At 41.7% G+C, this 14,800-nt stretch overlaps 3 protein-coding genes across 6 annotated transcripts; 1 reads left to right on the top strand and 2 right to left on the bottom strand.

Annotated features, from left to right (window-relative positions):
* Positions 1-1,976: 1,976 nt before the first annotated feature.
* LOC123466322 (acyl-CoA Delta-9 desaturase-like) lies at positions 1,977-4,937 on the bottom strand. Its single transcript, XM_045172940.1, has 7 exons — positions 4,733-4,937; positions 3,746-4,050; positions 3,545-3,675; positions 3,237-3,442; positions 3,024-3,161; positions 2,913-2,960; positions 1,977-2,844 (listed from the first exon to the last, which is right to left on the bottom strand). The coding sequence occupies exons 1-7, from the start codon at positions 4,741-4,743 to the stop codon at positions 2,514-2,516; spliced, it is 1,170 nt and encodes a 389-aa protein (XP_045028875.1). The 5' UTR covers positions 4,744-4,937; the 3' UTR covers positions 1,977-2,513.
* Positions 4,938-5,997: 1,060 nt separating this feature from the next.
* LOC123471506 (bifunctional heparan sulfate N-deacetylase/N-sulfotransferase-like) lies at positions 5,998-10,786 on the top strand. 4 transcript variants are annotated; one of them, XR_006646061.1, is made up of 6 exons: positions 5,998-8,820; positions 9,196-9,400; positions 9,507-9,819; positions 9,883-9,998; positions 10,068-10,137; positions 10,239-10,786. XR_006646061.1 is itself a non-coding variant. In XM_045172945.1 (6 exons), exons 2-6 carry the CDS (start codon positions 9,393-9,395, stop codon positions 10,374-10,376), a joined length of 645 nt encoding a protein of 214 aa, XP_045028880.1. In that variant the 5' UTR covers positions 8,995-9,030; positions 9,196-9,392; the 3' UTR covers positions 10,377-10,786. The 4 variants fall into 4 exon arrangements, 2 of the variants coding, with proteins under 2 accessions (XP_045028880.1, XP_045028881.1); XR_006646062.1 differs by having other exon boundaries at positions 10,195-10,786; XM_045172945.1 differs by lacking the exon at positions 5,998-8,820 and adding an exon at positions 8,995-9,030.
* On the bottom strand, positions 10,533-14,077 carry LOC116922117 (acyl-CoA Delta-9 desaturase). The gene is made up of 7 exons (XM_032928544.2): positions 13,835-14,077; positions 12,303-12,607; positions 12,102-12,232; positions 11,795-12,000; positions 11,582-11,719; positions 11,471-11,518; positions 10,533-11,402 (listed from the first exon to the last, which is right to left on the bottom strand). The coding sequence occupies exons 1-7, from the start codon at positions 13,843-13,845 to the stop codon at positions 11,072-11,074; spliced, it is 1,170 nt and encodes a 389-aa protein (XP_032784435.1). The 5' UTR covers positions 13,846-14,077; the 3' UTR covers positions 10,533-11,071.
* Positions 14,078-14,800: the final 723 nt, after the last annotated feature.

The following is a 14,800-nucleotide window of genomic DNA, read 5'->3' as shown; positions in this document are numbered from 1 at the left end:
CCTTGTTTTACCGTGTTTCAGATATCATTTTTTTTTCTTTTTACCGATCGGACATTCAAAATAATTCCTCTATTTTTTTTTTCCCAACTTTGATTTCGTAACTTCTTTTTAAAGTAGAAAATCCTTTTTCCGTAATCAGTTCTCCGCAGTTAAGGAGTTTTAATTTGACAAACAGAGAAACCAGTGAAAAACAGAAATGGTAAACATCTCGACTCCAACCGGTTGGAGTCACCTGGCGGTACTAAGGTGCGCAATATTTATTTCCTTTCTTTTTGTTTTTATCGCCACTTTCGTTTTCCAATCTTTCTTGTAGTACAAAAGCGTTTTGGTTATACACGTGTACATAACGATAAAAGCAAACGATTCCCGTAACATTGACAATATTTTTAATGGGAATATTTTTCAGATTCAAATTGATGTTTTTGGTTAACGAAATTTGAAAACCTATTTTCCTTAACGTGAATAAAAGAAAAACAAACACGCCGGAAGTTGAAGTATTTTAAAACAAAGGTTACGTAAAATTTTTAGGAAAAAATTGCAATTCAAAATCAGCCATCTAAAACAAACCCGTTTAATCAGTGACCAGCAGTACAGCCAAAAAAGGCAGTGAAACGAATTGCACAATGGTTCCTCAGACTACTTTTTAGCGGCTTCGAACTGCGTGCATTAATAACATCAAGAGCAAGCAGACTAAATTCGGTGTTCCAGAAACTTTCTTAAGGTTTGCTGAAAACGGGGCTAGTAGGCCCGAATATTTAGGTAAAGTTTCAGCTGTAACAGATGTGAGCTAGACTGAAACGTTAACTTAACTAGACTAATTGAATACTACCTGTATGTTATACGACCGACGTTAGTGACGGAGCACTTTAATCACATATAGATGGCTATTCAATGGGAAATAATTTTTTGTTTCTTATGTTTAATTAGTAAAGAAATTGCACGGAAGCAGAGATTTACCGTGCAATTATTTTGCCTAGTGAGCAGTATGATCGAAGGTTTCCTCGTATTATACTTGGGGGCATTTAATCAAGGCACATGTCATGCTATGGAGAAATTCAGAAATCTGTTGGTTTTGCAGACTTTTGACTACTTGCTTGTAGTCTGTAGCCACCGCATCATTTTTGGGGAAAAAAGCCAGATAGGCAATGTCACAGGCCATAAATACTTTATCGCAATGCCACTATAACTGCAACTGAATAGCCAATAGGAAATGTACGTATGCTAGGATACAAACTTTCAGACACGAGCCCCAACGCAGAAGTTCAATGTGCAAGATTTCACTGTTCCATATTTTTAAAATTTCACCAAACGGGTTCATAAGGTAGGCGAGGAATATTGCAGCGTGCTGTTACTAACGCAAAATCAAGTTCCTTTCCATCATTCACCAACTAAACCCAAGAGGCAAACACATTTTTTAATTGGGGCGACGCAACAGTGTTTGGTATATTGCACTTGTTTGGTTCCACAAACAGTTTCGCAACATCAAAGTAAAAGTGATTAAACAACCATTTAGACCCCGCCCGCTATAGCAACTTTTCCTTCGCAAAACAGGAAATGTATTTGTCATATCTTTGCTGAGTAATCAATCAAGGAAAGTTATCGCACAGCACATTTGGTTGCTAATCGAAGATCGGCTCCACCAAGCTCACCCTGTAGTTCACCGTTGGAAAATGATGTTGTTTTATTTTGATACGGCACTCCTTTCCTTCCAATTTCGTTTAATATAAACACCAAAAATGAGGTTAAACCGGTGAAACCGGCACCAACTCTGCAGGACGAGCTTTCTCTTGCCCTGCGTACTTTTTGGATCACATTTCAAAACGTTCGCGATCGTAGACCAAAAATTCTTTTTGCATTCAGTCATGTCGCCTGTGGCTATTTTGCTGTCTTCACCAAAAAGGGCCTGAACATAGTTTTATATGTCCAAGACGGAATTTACTAGGTCGAAAGCGAAAAGGAATAACTTTTGAAAGAAATTGACATGAAATTAACTGTATTTTCTTGTGTTCACAGATTCACTTTGTATCCGGAGTGCGTCATTCTGACGAATGAGCACGAGGATTCAATTACATAAGTTTGGTGATGGTACAAGAAGAAAGAGGAAAGGAAGTGTAAACAAAAAAACAGAATTTAAATTTTACACGAGTTTCTATTCCGAAATATTGCTAATAAAAAAAAGGTAATAAGGTCTATTTGGATCTACTTGGAAATAAAACCTGTGACATACAAACAGTTGAGTTTTTTTTTCTCTTCTTCTAGAGCAAATTACAAGTAAAAAAAGTTACGTTCCAATCGATGAACAAATTGTATCTTTTTGTTTAGACCTTTGAGCAGTGTAGCTTTAGTATCCGTGAAGGTAAAGATTCAATATTTCTAAACAAACTTTAGAGAGCTAGTCAAAACATGCCCTAATTCTCCATCGTTCCAAAAATAGGCATTAAACACCTACTTAGAACCAACAACTGAGCGCCAAGTGATGAGGGGAAAGGAAAAAAAAAAGAGCCAATTTCCCACTAATTCTTCGTGTCTTGCGGAATAATTTCGCAAAACGCTTCTTCTTGTTTAATGTCTTCGGCTGTAAATTGACTGTCTTCTAAGGAAAAAGGATGCGAGCCATCTCCTGTTCGATGAACACGACTGCGAACAATTCTGTCTGGCACGCTTTTCAGGTCGTAAGCCAAGCCAAGCCATTCGAAGAAATCGATGGCAGCTGTCGTCATATTCATGCTGTCATCTCCTAGTTCTGCTGCTTTATAGTCCCAGGGAAACACATGATGGTAGTTGTGCCATCCTTCGCCAGTTGTCAGGAAAGCAACTGCTCGGTTTTCGGCAGGATTGATACCTCTGTATAATAAAGGAAAACCAACATTTAGGTTGCACGCTAACAGTAATCTTTCGGGGGGTAGACTCACTTGTCGTAGGGATGGTTACCCCAAATGTGGGCTGCACTGTTAACCAGCCTAGTTGTAAAATTTGAATTAGACTTGCAAAAAGTTTAAATAGACTCTTATTAACAGACATACCAGGTAACGTTGAGCGTGAACACGTAACGAAAGATGGAAGCGACGAAAAAAGACGTTTTGAACGATTCGCCCCAACAGTACCATGGCACAACTGCTGGCATCGTGAAACAGAGAGTCAAGACCAAAGGAATGTAATACCTTTGGGGTAAAAAAAAATTGTCACGATCATTTAATAACCGCCATCAAATAATTCAGGCCAAGGCAAGTACTCACTTTCGCTGGAAAACAACGACGGGATCTTGCAAGAGATCGCTCACGTCAACAGTTTTTCCACGCCGAATGACTTCGGGATGTTTTTTGCACAAAAGCCAGCCGACATGAGCAAAAAAGAAACCACGGCGAGCGTTATGTGGGTCAGCATCAGTTTCGCTAAATTTGTGATGAACACGATGATCTCTGCTCCATTCGTAAATATCATTCTTAACGGTTGTAGATAAATAGATAAAGAGGAAGAGATAGAAAAAAACAAAACAAACATGTTAAAGCTAGGGAGTTTTCCTTTGTTTCCTTCAAATCCTTACCTGAACGGCAATTGTTTGAGCAACAGCAGCAAAGATACGCAGCGGCAATTTGGCCTTGTAACAACGGTGAGCCCAAAGTCTGTGAGCACCACCCGTAATGCCGAAACCACCGAACAAAAACAAAAAGAACGCTACACCGCCAAACAAGATGAGTTAGCTTATTAGCGTAATTTCTATATGATGATATTATTGAAAACTTACACCAAGCAAGAGTTGACGGTTTGGCTGCCGTGAAACAGAGATAGAATCCATACAAGGCAGCAGCATGAAGATAGATAAAAACCAACACATTTCGCCAAACGATTTGCATAGGTGGATCCTTGGCAACCGAATCTTCTGGGCTTTTGGAATGCGAGCCGTTCCTAGTTTCAGGCGTGACCATACGACTGGAATTGGTTTTGCGGAGAGTCGACCGTTGTTGCTTGAAGTCATTGTCCTCCGCTTCGACGCCAAGAATCGAGCCAACTAAGTCTGCACTGGGAGAAGGTCCCATACCATGCAAAATCCTAGAACACAAGACGGAAATCACACTTAACATTGTGTACGTTTCTTCTCCATTTCACTTAACAAAAGGAAGATGTAACTGGAAAATGTTACGTAACAAATGAACTGCACTTTGCAAAGGACAATCGTCTGAAAAGTGCAACTAGCAAAAATGGGAGATTTTATCAATTCAAGTAAAGGCGAGTGGGTACGTGATACTGTTACCATGGTATAGGAGTTATATGGTACGCGTACTCGAGAGGGCGAAAGTGGGACAAAAATTGGAATTGTCTGTTTTGGCAACTCTGGCCGGGTGTGTAACTAGAGGGCCTACTTTAACGTAGGCTCTTATGGGACTACCCCTTTTGAACTGTTACATTAAGGTGTTTGAATATTTTTTCATTCAGAAATTTTTTTATCGTGCGTAGAATTAATTTTAATGCAAAGTTCATTTTTTGGATTTTAATTTAAAAATGCTTGTATAATAAAAAAAAAATAAAAATGGTCCAAGAATTTCTGAAAGTCTTTAACTTTCCACTTCTGCTAGACAGTTCCACATTATATATTAAAAGCGGAATTTGTAAACTTAAAGGAATACGGAAATAAAGTTTTTCTAGTGTCAGTGAACGTTGGCCATTGCCTACAAACCATTTCTAACAATGTACAAGTTGGACAAGATGGCCCAAACAAAAAGCCCGTACTTACATGTCAGTCATTGTCGAGTAGTTACTAGTTGTCCTTGGCTTGACCAGTTCAGTTTGTTTAGCTTAAACAAGCGATAATTGCTGGTGATGATTAGTGTCACCAGCCAATAGTAGTTGTCTTAATCCTTGAAAAGAGTACAGCTGTCTGAAAACAGACTACCATAAGCCGCGATGGAGTGAGGAAGACTGAGCAGGGAAAAGCAAGTCCAGAGGTGCTGAGAACACTGCAAGTTCCAGCCAGTCCTGGCTGGAGATGTGAGAACTTCTGGGTAACCGGTTCTCTGCAGACGAAACTAAGTCTCAAGCGTATACGTGCCACAAACGAAGTCCTCTGATTGGTTCCCATTCGTAGTCCCGGTTTCTCTACGCCCGTTTAAGAAGGCAATATATCCCTTTGGCTTTTCTTTTCTTTTTTTTCAGTATGACGCAGAGAGAGTAATATTAGTAATAGAACTAGCGGGTCGTGCATGCACGTGAAACAAGTTATATAAAACAAACACATAGGCCTTCATTAGTCGGACAGCTGTTCATATATTGATATACAGCAATCGTTAATACAGGAATTTAAATGGTTGGATTGTCAAATCTTATAAGACAGGCAAGTTTGAGTCCGAGAATGAAGCCAATATGTATCCAAAATTAAATCAAGCAATATAAAATGTAGGCAAACAAATTTCTAGAACCGTTTGTCACGTAAACTTTCCATTTTCATACTAATAACCGGTTATTCATCAAGTAAAATCGCTCCAATGGTATTGGTACACGTGGCTGACTGAAAACGTATTACGATTCACGTTGCGCCACCTTTATTTTAAAAAAGAAAATCGTGTCACCACTAGGCCACCTGCACACAGTATCAGGTGATTTTTTTTAAGGACACATATCTAATGAGCTGAAAGGCATTTACTGAATTCGCCAATTTCAGGTTGGAATAATAGGTTTTATGTCTCCACGGGAAGAAAGTCTAATTAAGGCCCAGCTTCGCGGTTTCCCGTTACATATCCATACAAATTTTAAATTGAAGGTAAAAGCAGTTTCCACCACGACTGTTACTTAAAATTTTCATATTTACTTTGACATACAGGATGCCGAGTTAAAAGCAGATTCTCCTGTGCTTAGGATAACCCGAGGGGGTGACGTACTTTGGGGACCTTTGCCTGGGAATGACTGGACAGTGTTTTCGCCTAACCATTCCACGTATGAACCCTTGGCTATGGGCTCTATTCAAGCCCCAGAAGATAGTGCTGCTTACGGAGGGTTGTTGGTCTGGCGACGCTGCTTCTATTTCCCGCATGTTCTTTCCGCATTTAGTATTGTAGTGTATTGAACTTGTATGACATGTAATGGCGTCAGTTAGTCTGAGACGAGAGTCAGAAGAGTAAGCTGGAAGTCAGCAGTTAGACGCGAGTCAGTCCCTATGTGGTGTACGCCCACGTTGAGTCCTTTTCCCATAGTACTATTGTAACTTAGTGGTCCAGCGCTACAGAATTCGTTAACGTCCGTCATCATCAAATTTCGTGAGGTAGAAATCGCTTGGGCATCCGACGTAGAGGTGATGTTCAGTCGCATTCGTCTTAGGACCGAAGACTCACGTTATTTTCGTTTTCTGTGGAACCGAAGAGGAGAAACAGAATCGCGACTATGTGAGATGCGGAGACTACCGTTTGGGGCCACCTGTTCCCCATTTATTGCAATCGCCACTACTCGAAGAGCAGCAGCTGATTTTGCCGGACCCTCGTTCGTGTCCAAAGCCATTGAACACAAGATGTACGTGGACGATTATTTGAGTTCAGCGAAGACAATCCATCTTGCCATTCAATAAGCGACTGGAGTTCAAGAGGCGTTGGCGGCAGGTGATCTATATCTCCAAGGATGGATCTCAAATTCCGTTGAGTTCTTGAACCTGCTGTCCGTCGACGTCAAAGCTAGTCTCGTTGAAGAACGTTCCCTTGACGGAGACCATGAAGAAAAGGTGCTTGGGGTGTACTGGAATCCTACTACCGACGTGGTGAACCTCCGAGAGCTTCAGATCCAGGGGTTTAATGGACCGACGAGGTGACCGGAGAGGCAGAGCAGTGGTGGAAGAAATGGTTCGAGACATTGAAGCAGCTCAACGACTTAGAGATTCCACGTTGTCTATTCGAGAGGGAAGATTTCATCGTTCGGACGGAGTTGCACAGTTTTGGAGATGCTTCAGAAGAGGCGTACGCTGCAGTGGTTTACCTGAGAAACGTGTACGTCGATGGAACGGTGTTAGTCCGACATGTACGAGCGTCGACGAAGCTGGCTCCGAAAAAGACGATTTCCATCCCTAAACTCGAATTGAACGCAGCCTTGCTGGCGGCTAGATTGGTGCGTACCCTACAAATGGCTCTCACTCGTACCATTCACGCACGTTATTTGTGGACGGACAGCAGTACCGTGCGAAACTGGATCAGAGCAACTGCATCCAAATACCAAGTGTACGTCAGTCACCGTAAAGGCGAGATTCAAACGTTGACAGAGCCACAGGAGTGGAGGTTTCTGCCAGGTCGGATTAATCCGGCAGACGTTGCGACCCGTTCCACGCTCGGAGAAGAGATCTTTCCGTCTTACTGGTGGTGTGGCGTAGAATTCCTACAACATCCCGAAGATCGTTGGCCAGCTGATCTGCCCTGGATGGTGGAGGTTGAAGAGATTCGGCCAGTTCGTGCTAACGTGGTCCAGTGCGAATCGTCGGCGCTGGACTGGGAGAAGATGAAGATTACAGTTGAGGAGATCCCAGCGTTGGTGAAGCTGCAAGACCCCTTCCTCGAACTTGTACGACGGGGTCAAGAGGAGGTGTATTCTGCAGAGCTTAGTTGTCTACAGAAAGGAAAGTGGATCCCTTCCACCTCAAGTCTGTTAACGTTATCACCGATACTCGGAAAGGACGGATTAATTCGGCTAGGGGGTAGAGCTGGACGCGCTCAACTGCCTTACGAAGAAATTCATCCTCCTGTACTCCCAGCAGGACATAAGTTTACCGTGAACGTTGTCAGGGCTTTCCACTTGATGCTCAAACACGTCGGGACTGACTACCAAATTAGTTTTATTAGACAACACTTTTGGATTCCCCGCGGTCGGGAATTAGTCAAGAAGGTTCGTCGGGAATGCACCGTTTGTCGAAGAGAGCGAGCCAAGCCGGGTGAGCAGCTCATGGCGGAACTTCACGGATCACGTTTGGAAGCAGGAACCCCGCCTTTCACGCGAACAGCTTGCGATCTGTTCGGTCCACTGGACGTAGGCCTGTCTAGAAATAGAACCGCCAAAAGGGCACTCTACTGAGCGTTAGATGCAGAGAAATTGAAGTTGCAGTATCCGTCTGAAGAAACGTTACGTACTTTATTATACGAAGTAGCCGGCTTATTGAATGGGCGACCGCTGACAGCCGCGAGCAATGATCCAGCCGGTTTCCGACCGTTAACTCTGGCCGACTTTCTGAACCGGGGCAACACGGCGTGCCCACCCGTCGGCCACTTTGAGGACGCCCTACCTCGAGAGAGATACAGATACTTGCAACGTGTACTCAATCTGTGTTGGGACATTTGGAAGAAAGTTTATTTGCAGTCTTTGGTTTCCCGTTCCAAATGGAAGAACCCGAAACCTAATTTTGCTGTTGGAGATGTGGTACTCGAAATCAACAGCTCTTTGAGAAGAAGCCAGTGGAATCTTGGAAGGGTTACGAAAACCTATCCCGGAGCTGACGGATTAGTTCGTGTCGTGGACGTTCAATTTGAGAGAGGCCTATTTCGACGAGGAATTGGACAGCTAGCTCTGCTGAAGACCGGCTCATCCGCTGGATCGCCCTAACGACCCATCCGATTCGGGGGAGTATGGTCTGGCGACACTGCTTCCATTTCCCGCATGTTCTTTCCGCGTTTTAGTATTGTAGTGTATTGAACTTGTATGACATGTAATGGCGTCAGTTAGTCTGAGACGAGAGTCAGAAGAGTAAGCTGGAAGTCAGCAGTTAGACGCGAGTCAGTCCCTATGTGGTGTACGCCCACGTTGAGTCCTTTTCCCATAGTACTATTGTAACTTAGTGCTATTCTCCAGCCTCGAAGTGAGGTTAGCTTCCCTTTCGTACACGTATCTATTTTCCTGTACGTGTTGCGTCGAGACCTCGAAGTGAGGTGCCCTCCATTTTCCTTTTGTCATTTCATCCTCATTCCCCATCACCCATTGTCCGAGAATACAATCATATCCTTGACGATTAGACCGGTCTCTTACTCCCGAACTATTGAACAGTTGTCCTCGAACGCCATTACAGTTATTCGGGTATAAAACTATCGTACCAATCCCCTATCATTCCCTCGAAACTACTAAAATCACTGAAGACAATTCGAGCTTTTTGTCCTTTTAAACTTCAGATCAACGAAATGCCAATTAGTTATCTCTCCTAGATTTACGATATGTTATACTCCATTTAAACTTATATTTCAGGACTGTGGAGAGTTTGATGGAATTCAGCGAATCTTATTTGGATCTGGGTTAGACTTCTGGCTCCACCGTCTTCTCTTTCTAGATGCCATGTCTTTTTTATCACATGGGCGGTTGTCAACAAGCTTGCAACGCTACATTCAAGTTGACATAGACGACATCTTTGTTGGCCAGAAAGGCACACGCCTCACTCCCAAGTGATGTGGAGGTAAGTCTACAATTCTTCCACCAATTAATACGGAGCCATTTACAGATTGCTGCGTAGTGTGCAAGTCAAAGCTTTGCGTTATCGCCTTTTGTTACGTTTGTGACAGAGCATCATCAATACCCAAAATCGTATTCGAACGATTGTTCCTGGCTTCAGATTTAATATGGGATATTCCGGCAAGTTCTTTAACCATGGAACTGACGAAGAGAACAAAGGAGATGAATATCTTTCTATTCATTCATTCGTTTGTCCAGTTAACAAATAAAATTATTTTATTTATTTATTTTTTATTATTTTTACCAGAACACGCCAATGAGTTTACGTGGTTTGGGCATATGTGGAGTCACCAGCAACCACACCTATATGAGAATATTTCCTTATTGGAAGCAGATATGCTTCTTAATAAAAAATTTGCGATTGTAATCTCCTTTCTGCACTGAAAACATAAGTTGAGCTTGAAAAATTATCCAACGTTCTCTTAGGAACATGGCATTCCAACAGACTCTGGTTATTCCGTATCTCCACATCACTCAGGGGTCTATCCTGTCCATGAAGCGCTGTACGAAATGTGGAAAAAGCTTTGGAATATTCATGTCACGTAAGTAACCATCTTTTTCAGTTTTCTAATCATCTGATAAAAAGTGGCTCCTTTGCATACTCAATACAGGTCTACAGAGGAGTATCCGCACTTAAGACCTGCTCGACTGCGCCGTGGATTTATCCATAGGGGGATCATGGTATATTAACGATAAAATATTCTACATTTTTTTTTATTTTTTTTTTTTGCGGTTTAGTAATGCTTTTTTATCAAACGTAAAATGGCTCTCAATTACATAAGGTGCTTCCGAGACAAAATTGTGGACTCTATACCCACACCATTTTTATCGACAAGTATCCTGGTGGTCGCTCGACATTAGATAGCAGGATTAAAGGAGGGGAGCTTTTCCAGACGATCGTCTTTAACAGGGTATGGTAAACATGGGAAATATCGTTATGTCTGATTAATTGCATTGAGATCATGTCGCCTGTGGCTATTTTGCTGTCTTGACCAAAAAGGGCCTGAACATAGTTTTATATGTCAAAGACGGAATTTACTAGGTCGAAAGCGAAAAGGAATAACTTTTGAAAGAAATTGACATGAAATTAACTGTATTTTCTTGTGTTCACAGATTTACTTTGTATCCGGAGTGCGTCATTCTGACGAATGAGCACGAGGATTCAATTACATAAGTTTGGTGATGGTACAAGAAGAAAGAGGAAAGGAAGTGTAAACAAAAAAATAGAATTTAAATTTTACACGAGTTTCTATTCCGAAAAATTGCTAATAAAAAATAGTTAATAAGGTCTATTTGGATCTACTTGGAAATAAAACCTGTGACATACAAACAGTTGAGTTTTTTTTTTCTCTTCTTCTAGAGCAAATTACAAGTAAAAAAAGTTACGTTCCAATCGATGGACAAATTGTATCTTTTTGTTTAGACCTTTGAGCAGTGTAGCTTTAGTATCCGTGAAGGTAAAGATTCAATATTTCTAAACAAACTTTGGAGAGCTAGTCAAAACATGCCCTAATTCTCCATCGTTCCAAAAATAGGCATTAAACACCTACTTAGAACCAACAACTGAGCGCCAAGTGATGAGGGGAAAGGAAAAAAAAAAAGAGCCAATTTCCCACTAATTCTTTGTGTCTTGCGGAATAATTTCGCAAAACTCTTCTTCTTGTTTAATGTCTTCGGCTGTAAATTCACTGTCTTCTAAGGAAAAGGGATGCGAGCCATCTCCTGTTCGATGAACACGACTGCGAACAATTCTGTCTGGCACGCTTTTCAGGTCGTAAGCCAAGCCAAGCCATTCGAAGAAATCGATGGCAGCTGTCGTCATGTTCATGCTGTAATTTCCTAGTTCTGCTGCTTTGTAGTCCCAGGGAAACACATGATGGTAGTTGTGCCATCCTTCGCCAGATGTCAGGAAAGCAACTGCTCGGTTTTCGGCAGGATTGATACCTCTGTATAATAAAGGAAAACCAACATTTAGGTTACACGCTAACAGTAATGTTTTGGGGGATAGACTCACTTGTCGTAGGGATGGTTACCCCAAATGTGGGCTGCACTGTTAACCAGCCTAGTTGTAAAATTTGAATTAGACATGCAAAAAGTTTAAATAAACTCTTATTAACAGACATACCAGGTAACGTTGAGCGTGAACACGTAACGAAAGATGGAAGCGACGAAAAAAGACGTTTTGAACGATTCGCCCCAATAGTACCATGGCACAACTGCTGGCATCGTGAAACAGAGAGTCAAGACCAAAGGAATGTAATACCTTTGAGGTAAAAAAAAATTGTCACGATCATTTAATAACCGCCATCAAATAATTCAGGCCAAGGCAAGTACTCACTTTCGCTGGAAAACAACGACGGGATCTTGCAAGAGATCGCTCACGTCAACAGTTTTTCCACGCCGAATGACTTCGGGATGTTTTTTGCACAAAAGCCAGCCGACATGAGCAAAAAAGAAACCACGGCGAGCGTTATGCGGGTCAGCATCAGTTTCGCTAAATTTGTGATGAACACGATGATCTCTGCTCCATTCGTAAATATCATTCTTAACGGTTGTAGATAAATAGATACACAGGAAGAGATAGAAAAAAACAAAACAAACATGTTAAAGCTAGGGAGTTTTCCTTTGTTTCCTGCAATCCTTACCTGAACGGCAATTGTTTGAGCAACAGCAGCAAAGATACGCAGCGGCAATTTGGCCTTGTAACAACGGTGAGCCCAAAGTCTGTGAGCACCACCCGTAATGCCGAAACCACCGAACAAAAACAAAAAGAACGCTACATCGCCAAACAAGATGAGTTAGCTTATTAGCGTAATTTCTATATGATGATATTATTGAAAACTTACACCAAGCAAGAGTTGACGGTTTGGCTGCCGTGAAACAGAGATAGAATCCATACAAGGCAGCAGCATGAAGATAGATAAAAACCAACACATTTCGCCAAACGATTTGCATAGGTGGATCCTTGGCAACCGAATCTTCTGGGCTTTTGGAATGCGAGCCGTTCCTAGTTTCAGGCGTGACCATACGACTGGAATTGGTTTTGCGGAGAGTCGACCGTTGTTGCTTGAAGTCATTGTCCTCCGCTTCGACGCCAAGAATCGAGCCAACTAAGTCTGCACTGGGAGAAGGTCCCATACCATGCAAAATCCTAGAACACAAGACGGAAATCACACTTAACATTGTGTACGTTTCTTCTCCATTTCACTTAACAAAAGGAAGATGTAACTGGAAAATGTTACGTAACAAATGAACTGCACTTTGCAAGCGACATTCGTCTGAAAAGTGCAACTAGCAAAAATGGGAGATTTTATCAATTCAAGTAAAGGCGAGTGGGTACGTGATACTGTTACGGAAGGCCGCAAAGGTGAATGCTCCTTTAGTGGCCCGTCTTCACCTTTTGACCTTATTGATACAATAGAATGGATGCTCGTTGTGTTATCCCATTTACATTACATTTCCATCCCTATGTCTACAGTGAAACATGTTTGAGTTCAATAATGTACTGTGGGGCATTCCTTTACAATGCCTTACAGGGGCACTCAAATTCACCAACTTGTATACTAAAGCGTTTTAATGTGTTTGTGTGCCGGTGCAAAGTGAACACCCCGACAAGCCTTTGAAAGAGGCTAAAAAGAGGTCACCGTAAATTGATATCTTTGGCACAGCATCAAGCCGTACGTGCAAGGAAGGAATGTTGAATGACAGACATTTTCAAAAGCAAATACTAGCATTCAAGTCTCTGTAAAGAGAATTTCACAGTTTGCTGAATTTCTTATGATTAAACGTCCTCTTGTGGTCGTTTTTTCTAATTTTTTACGACATCTCGGTCAAGCAACACATTATTTTTTTTTTTTACACTAGCAGTCGGTTTGAGTTGAAGCAACTTGGCTACATTTGAAAAAAGTTTCTCATCGATTGACTTAAATACTTTCTTTAAGGCTTTCCATTTACCATCCGCCACCTGGAAACAAAAAGAAAAATCGCCAGAAGCAGTCTCGTATTGAGTCCAGTGGGACACATGAATACGTTCGTCTCGTCTGTTGCCTCCTTCGTCTCTTTTCGTTTCTTCCCCTTTCTTCCAGGTATGCCCTAACGGTAAATTTGGCTGTACCCAGCGCCCTCTGGACACGAGAAACGTAGAGAAAAGAAATGGAGAAAACCGACCCCCTTTTTCCACCCACTAAACCACACAGCCTGGATTTCAACAGAGTAAGGTCAATCAACTCTATTCTTAGCTACGTTTTCAGCCTGTAAACTTAAACGAATACGAAAATAAAGTTTTACTAGTGTCAGTGAACGCTAGCCATTGCCTACAAACCATTTCTAACAATGTACAAGTTGGACAAGATGGCCCAAACAAAAAGCCCGTACTTACATGTCAGTCATTGTCGAGTAGTTACTAGTTGTCCTTGGCTTGAACAGTTCAGTTTGTTTAGCTTAAACAAGCGATAATTGCTGGTGATGATTAGTGTCACCAGCCAATAGTAGTTGTCTTAATCCTTGAAAAGAGTACAGCTGTCTGAAAACAGACTACCGTAAGCCGCGATGGAGTGAGGAAGACTGAGCAGGGAAAAGCAAGTCCAGAGGTGCCTAGAACACTGCAAGTTCCAGCCAGTCCTAGCTGGAGATGTGAGAACTTCTGGGTAACCGGTTCTCTGCAGACGAAACTTAGCCTCAAGCGTATACGTGCCACAAACGAAGTCCTTTGATTGGTTCCCATTCCTATTCCCGGTTTCTCTACGCCCGTCTAAGAAGGCAATATATCCCTTTGGCTTTTCTTTTCTTTTTTTTTTTTCAGTATGACGCAGAGAGAGTAATATTAGTAATAGAACTAGCGGGTCGTGCATGCACGTGAAACAAGTTATATAAAACAAACACATAGGCCTTCATTAGTCGGACAGCTGTTCATATATTGATATACAGCAATCGTTAATACAGGAATTTAAATGGTTGGATTGTCAAATCTTATAAGACAGGCAAGTTTGAGTCCGAGAATGAAGCCAATATATAACCAAAATTAAATCAAGCAATATAAAATGTAGGCAAACAAATTTCTAGAACCGTTTGTCACGTAAACTTTCCATTTCCATACTAATAACCGGTTATTCATCAAGTAAACTCGCTCCAATGGTATTGGTACACGTGGTTGACTGAAAACGTGTTACGATTCACGTTGCGCCACCTTTATTTTAAAAAAGAAAATCGTGTCACCACTAGGCCACCTGTACACAGCTGTACATTTGCTTGTTATGCAGATGTATTTCCAAATAAAGGAATGCGGAGTAAAACTGTGAAAAGTTGCTCGACGTTCTTCAAAGTTGCAGGGAGCGAAAGAAATCTT

This window comes from Daphnia magna, linkage group LG4 (assembly GCF_020631705.1).
Source record: "Daphnia magna isolate NIES linkage group LG4, ASM2063170v1.1, whole genome shotgun sequence".
NCBI lineage: Eukaryota > Metazoa > Arthropoda > Branchiopoda > Diplostraca > Daphniidae > Daphnia > Daphnia magna.
This window is presented reverse-complemented; position numbering and strand designations above follow the sequence as displayed.

Bases quoted from the DNA above. Each gene is read 5' to 3' on its own strand.
- LOC123471506 (XM_045172945.1), top strand. The intron at 9,820-9,882 runs GTAATCTCCTTT...ACGTTCTCTTAG, and splicing joins TTAATAAAAAATTTGCGATT to GAACATGGCATTCCAACAGA. The intron at 10,138-10,238 runs GTATATTAACGA...CAATTACATAAG, and splicing joins TTATCCATAGGGGGATCATG to GTGCTTCCGAGACAAAATTG.
- LOC116922117 (XM_032928544.2), bottom strand. The intron at 12,233-12,302 runs GTAAGTTTTCAA...TTGGCGATGTAG, and splicing joins ACCGTCAACTCTTGCTTGGT to CGTTCTTTTTGTTTTTGTTC. The intron at 11,720-11,794 runs GTGAGTACTTGC...TTTACCTCAAAG, and splicing joins GTCGTTGTTTTCCAGCGAAA to GTATTACATTCCTTTGGTCT.
- LOC123466322 (XM_045172940.1), bottom strand. The intron at 3,676-3,745 runs GTAAGTTTTCAA...TTGGCGGTGTAG, and splicing joins ACCGTCAACTCTTGCTTGGT to CGTTCTTTTTGTTTTTGTTC. The intron at 3,443-3,544 runs GTAAGGATTTGA...ACAACCGTTAAG, and splicing joins CTCAAACAATTGCCGTTCAG to AATGATATTTACGAATGGAG.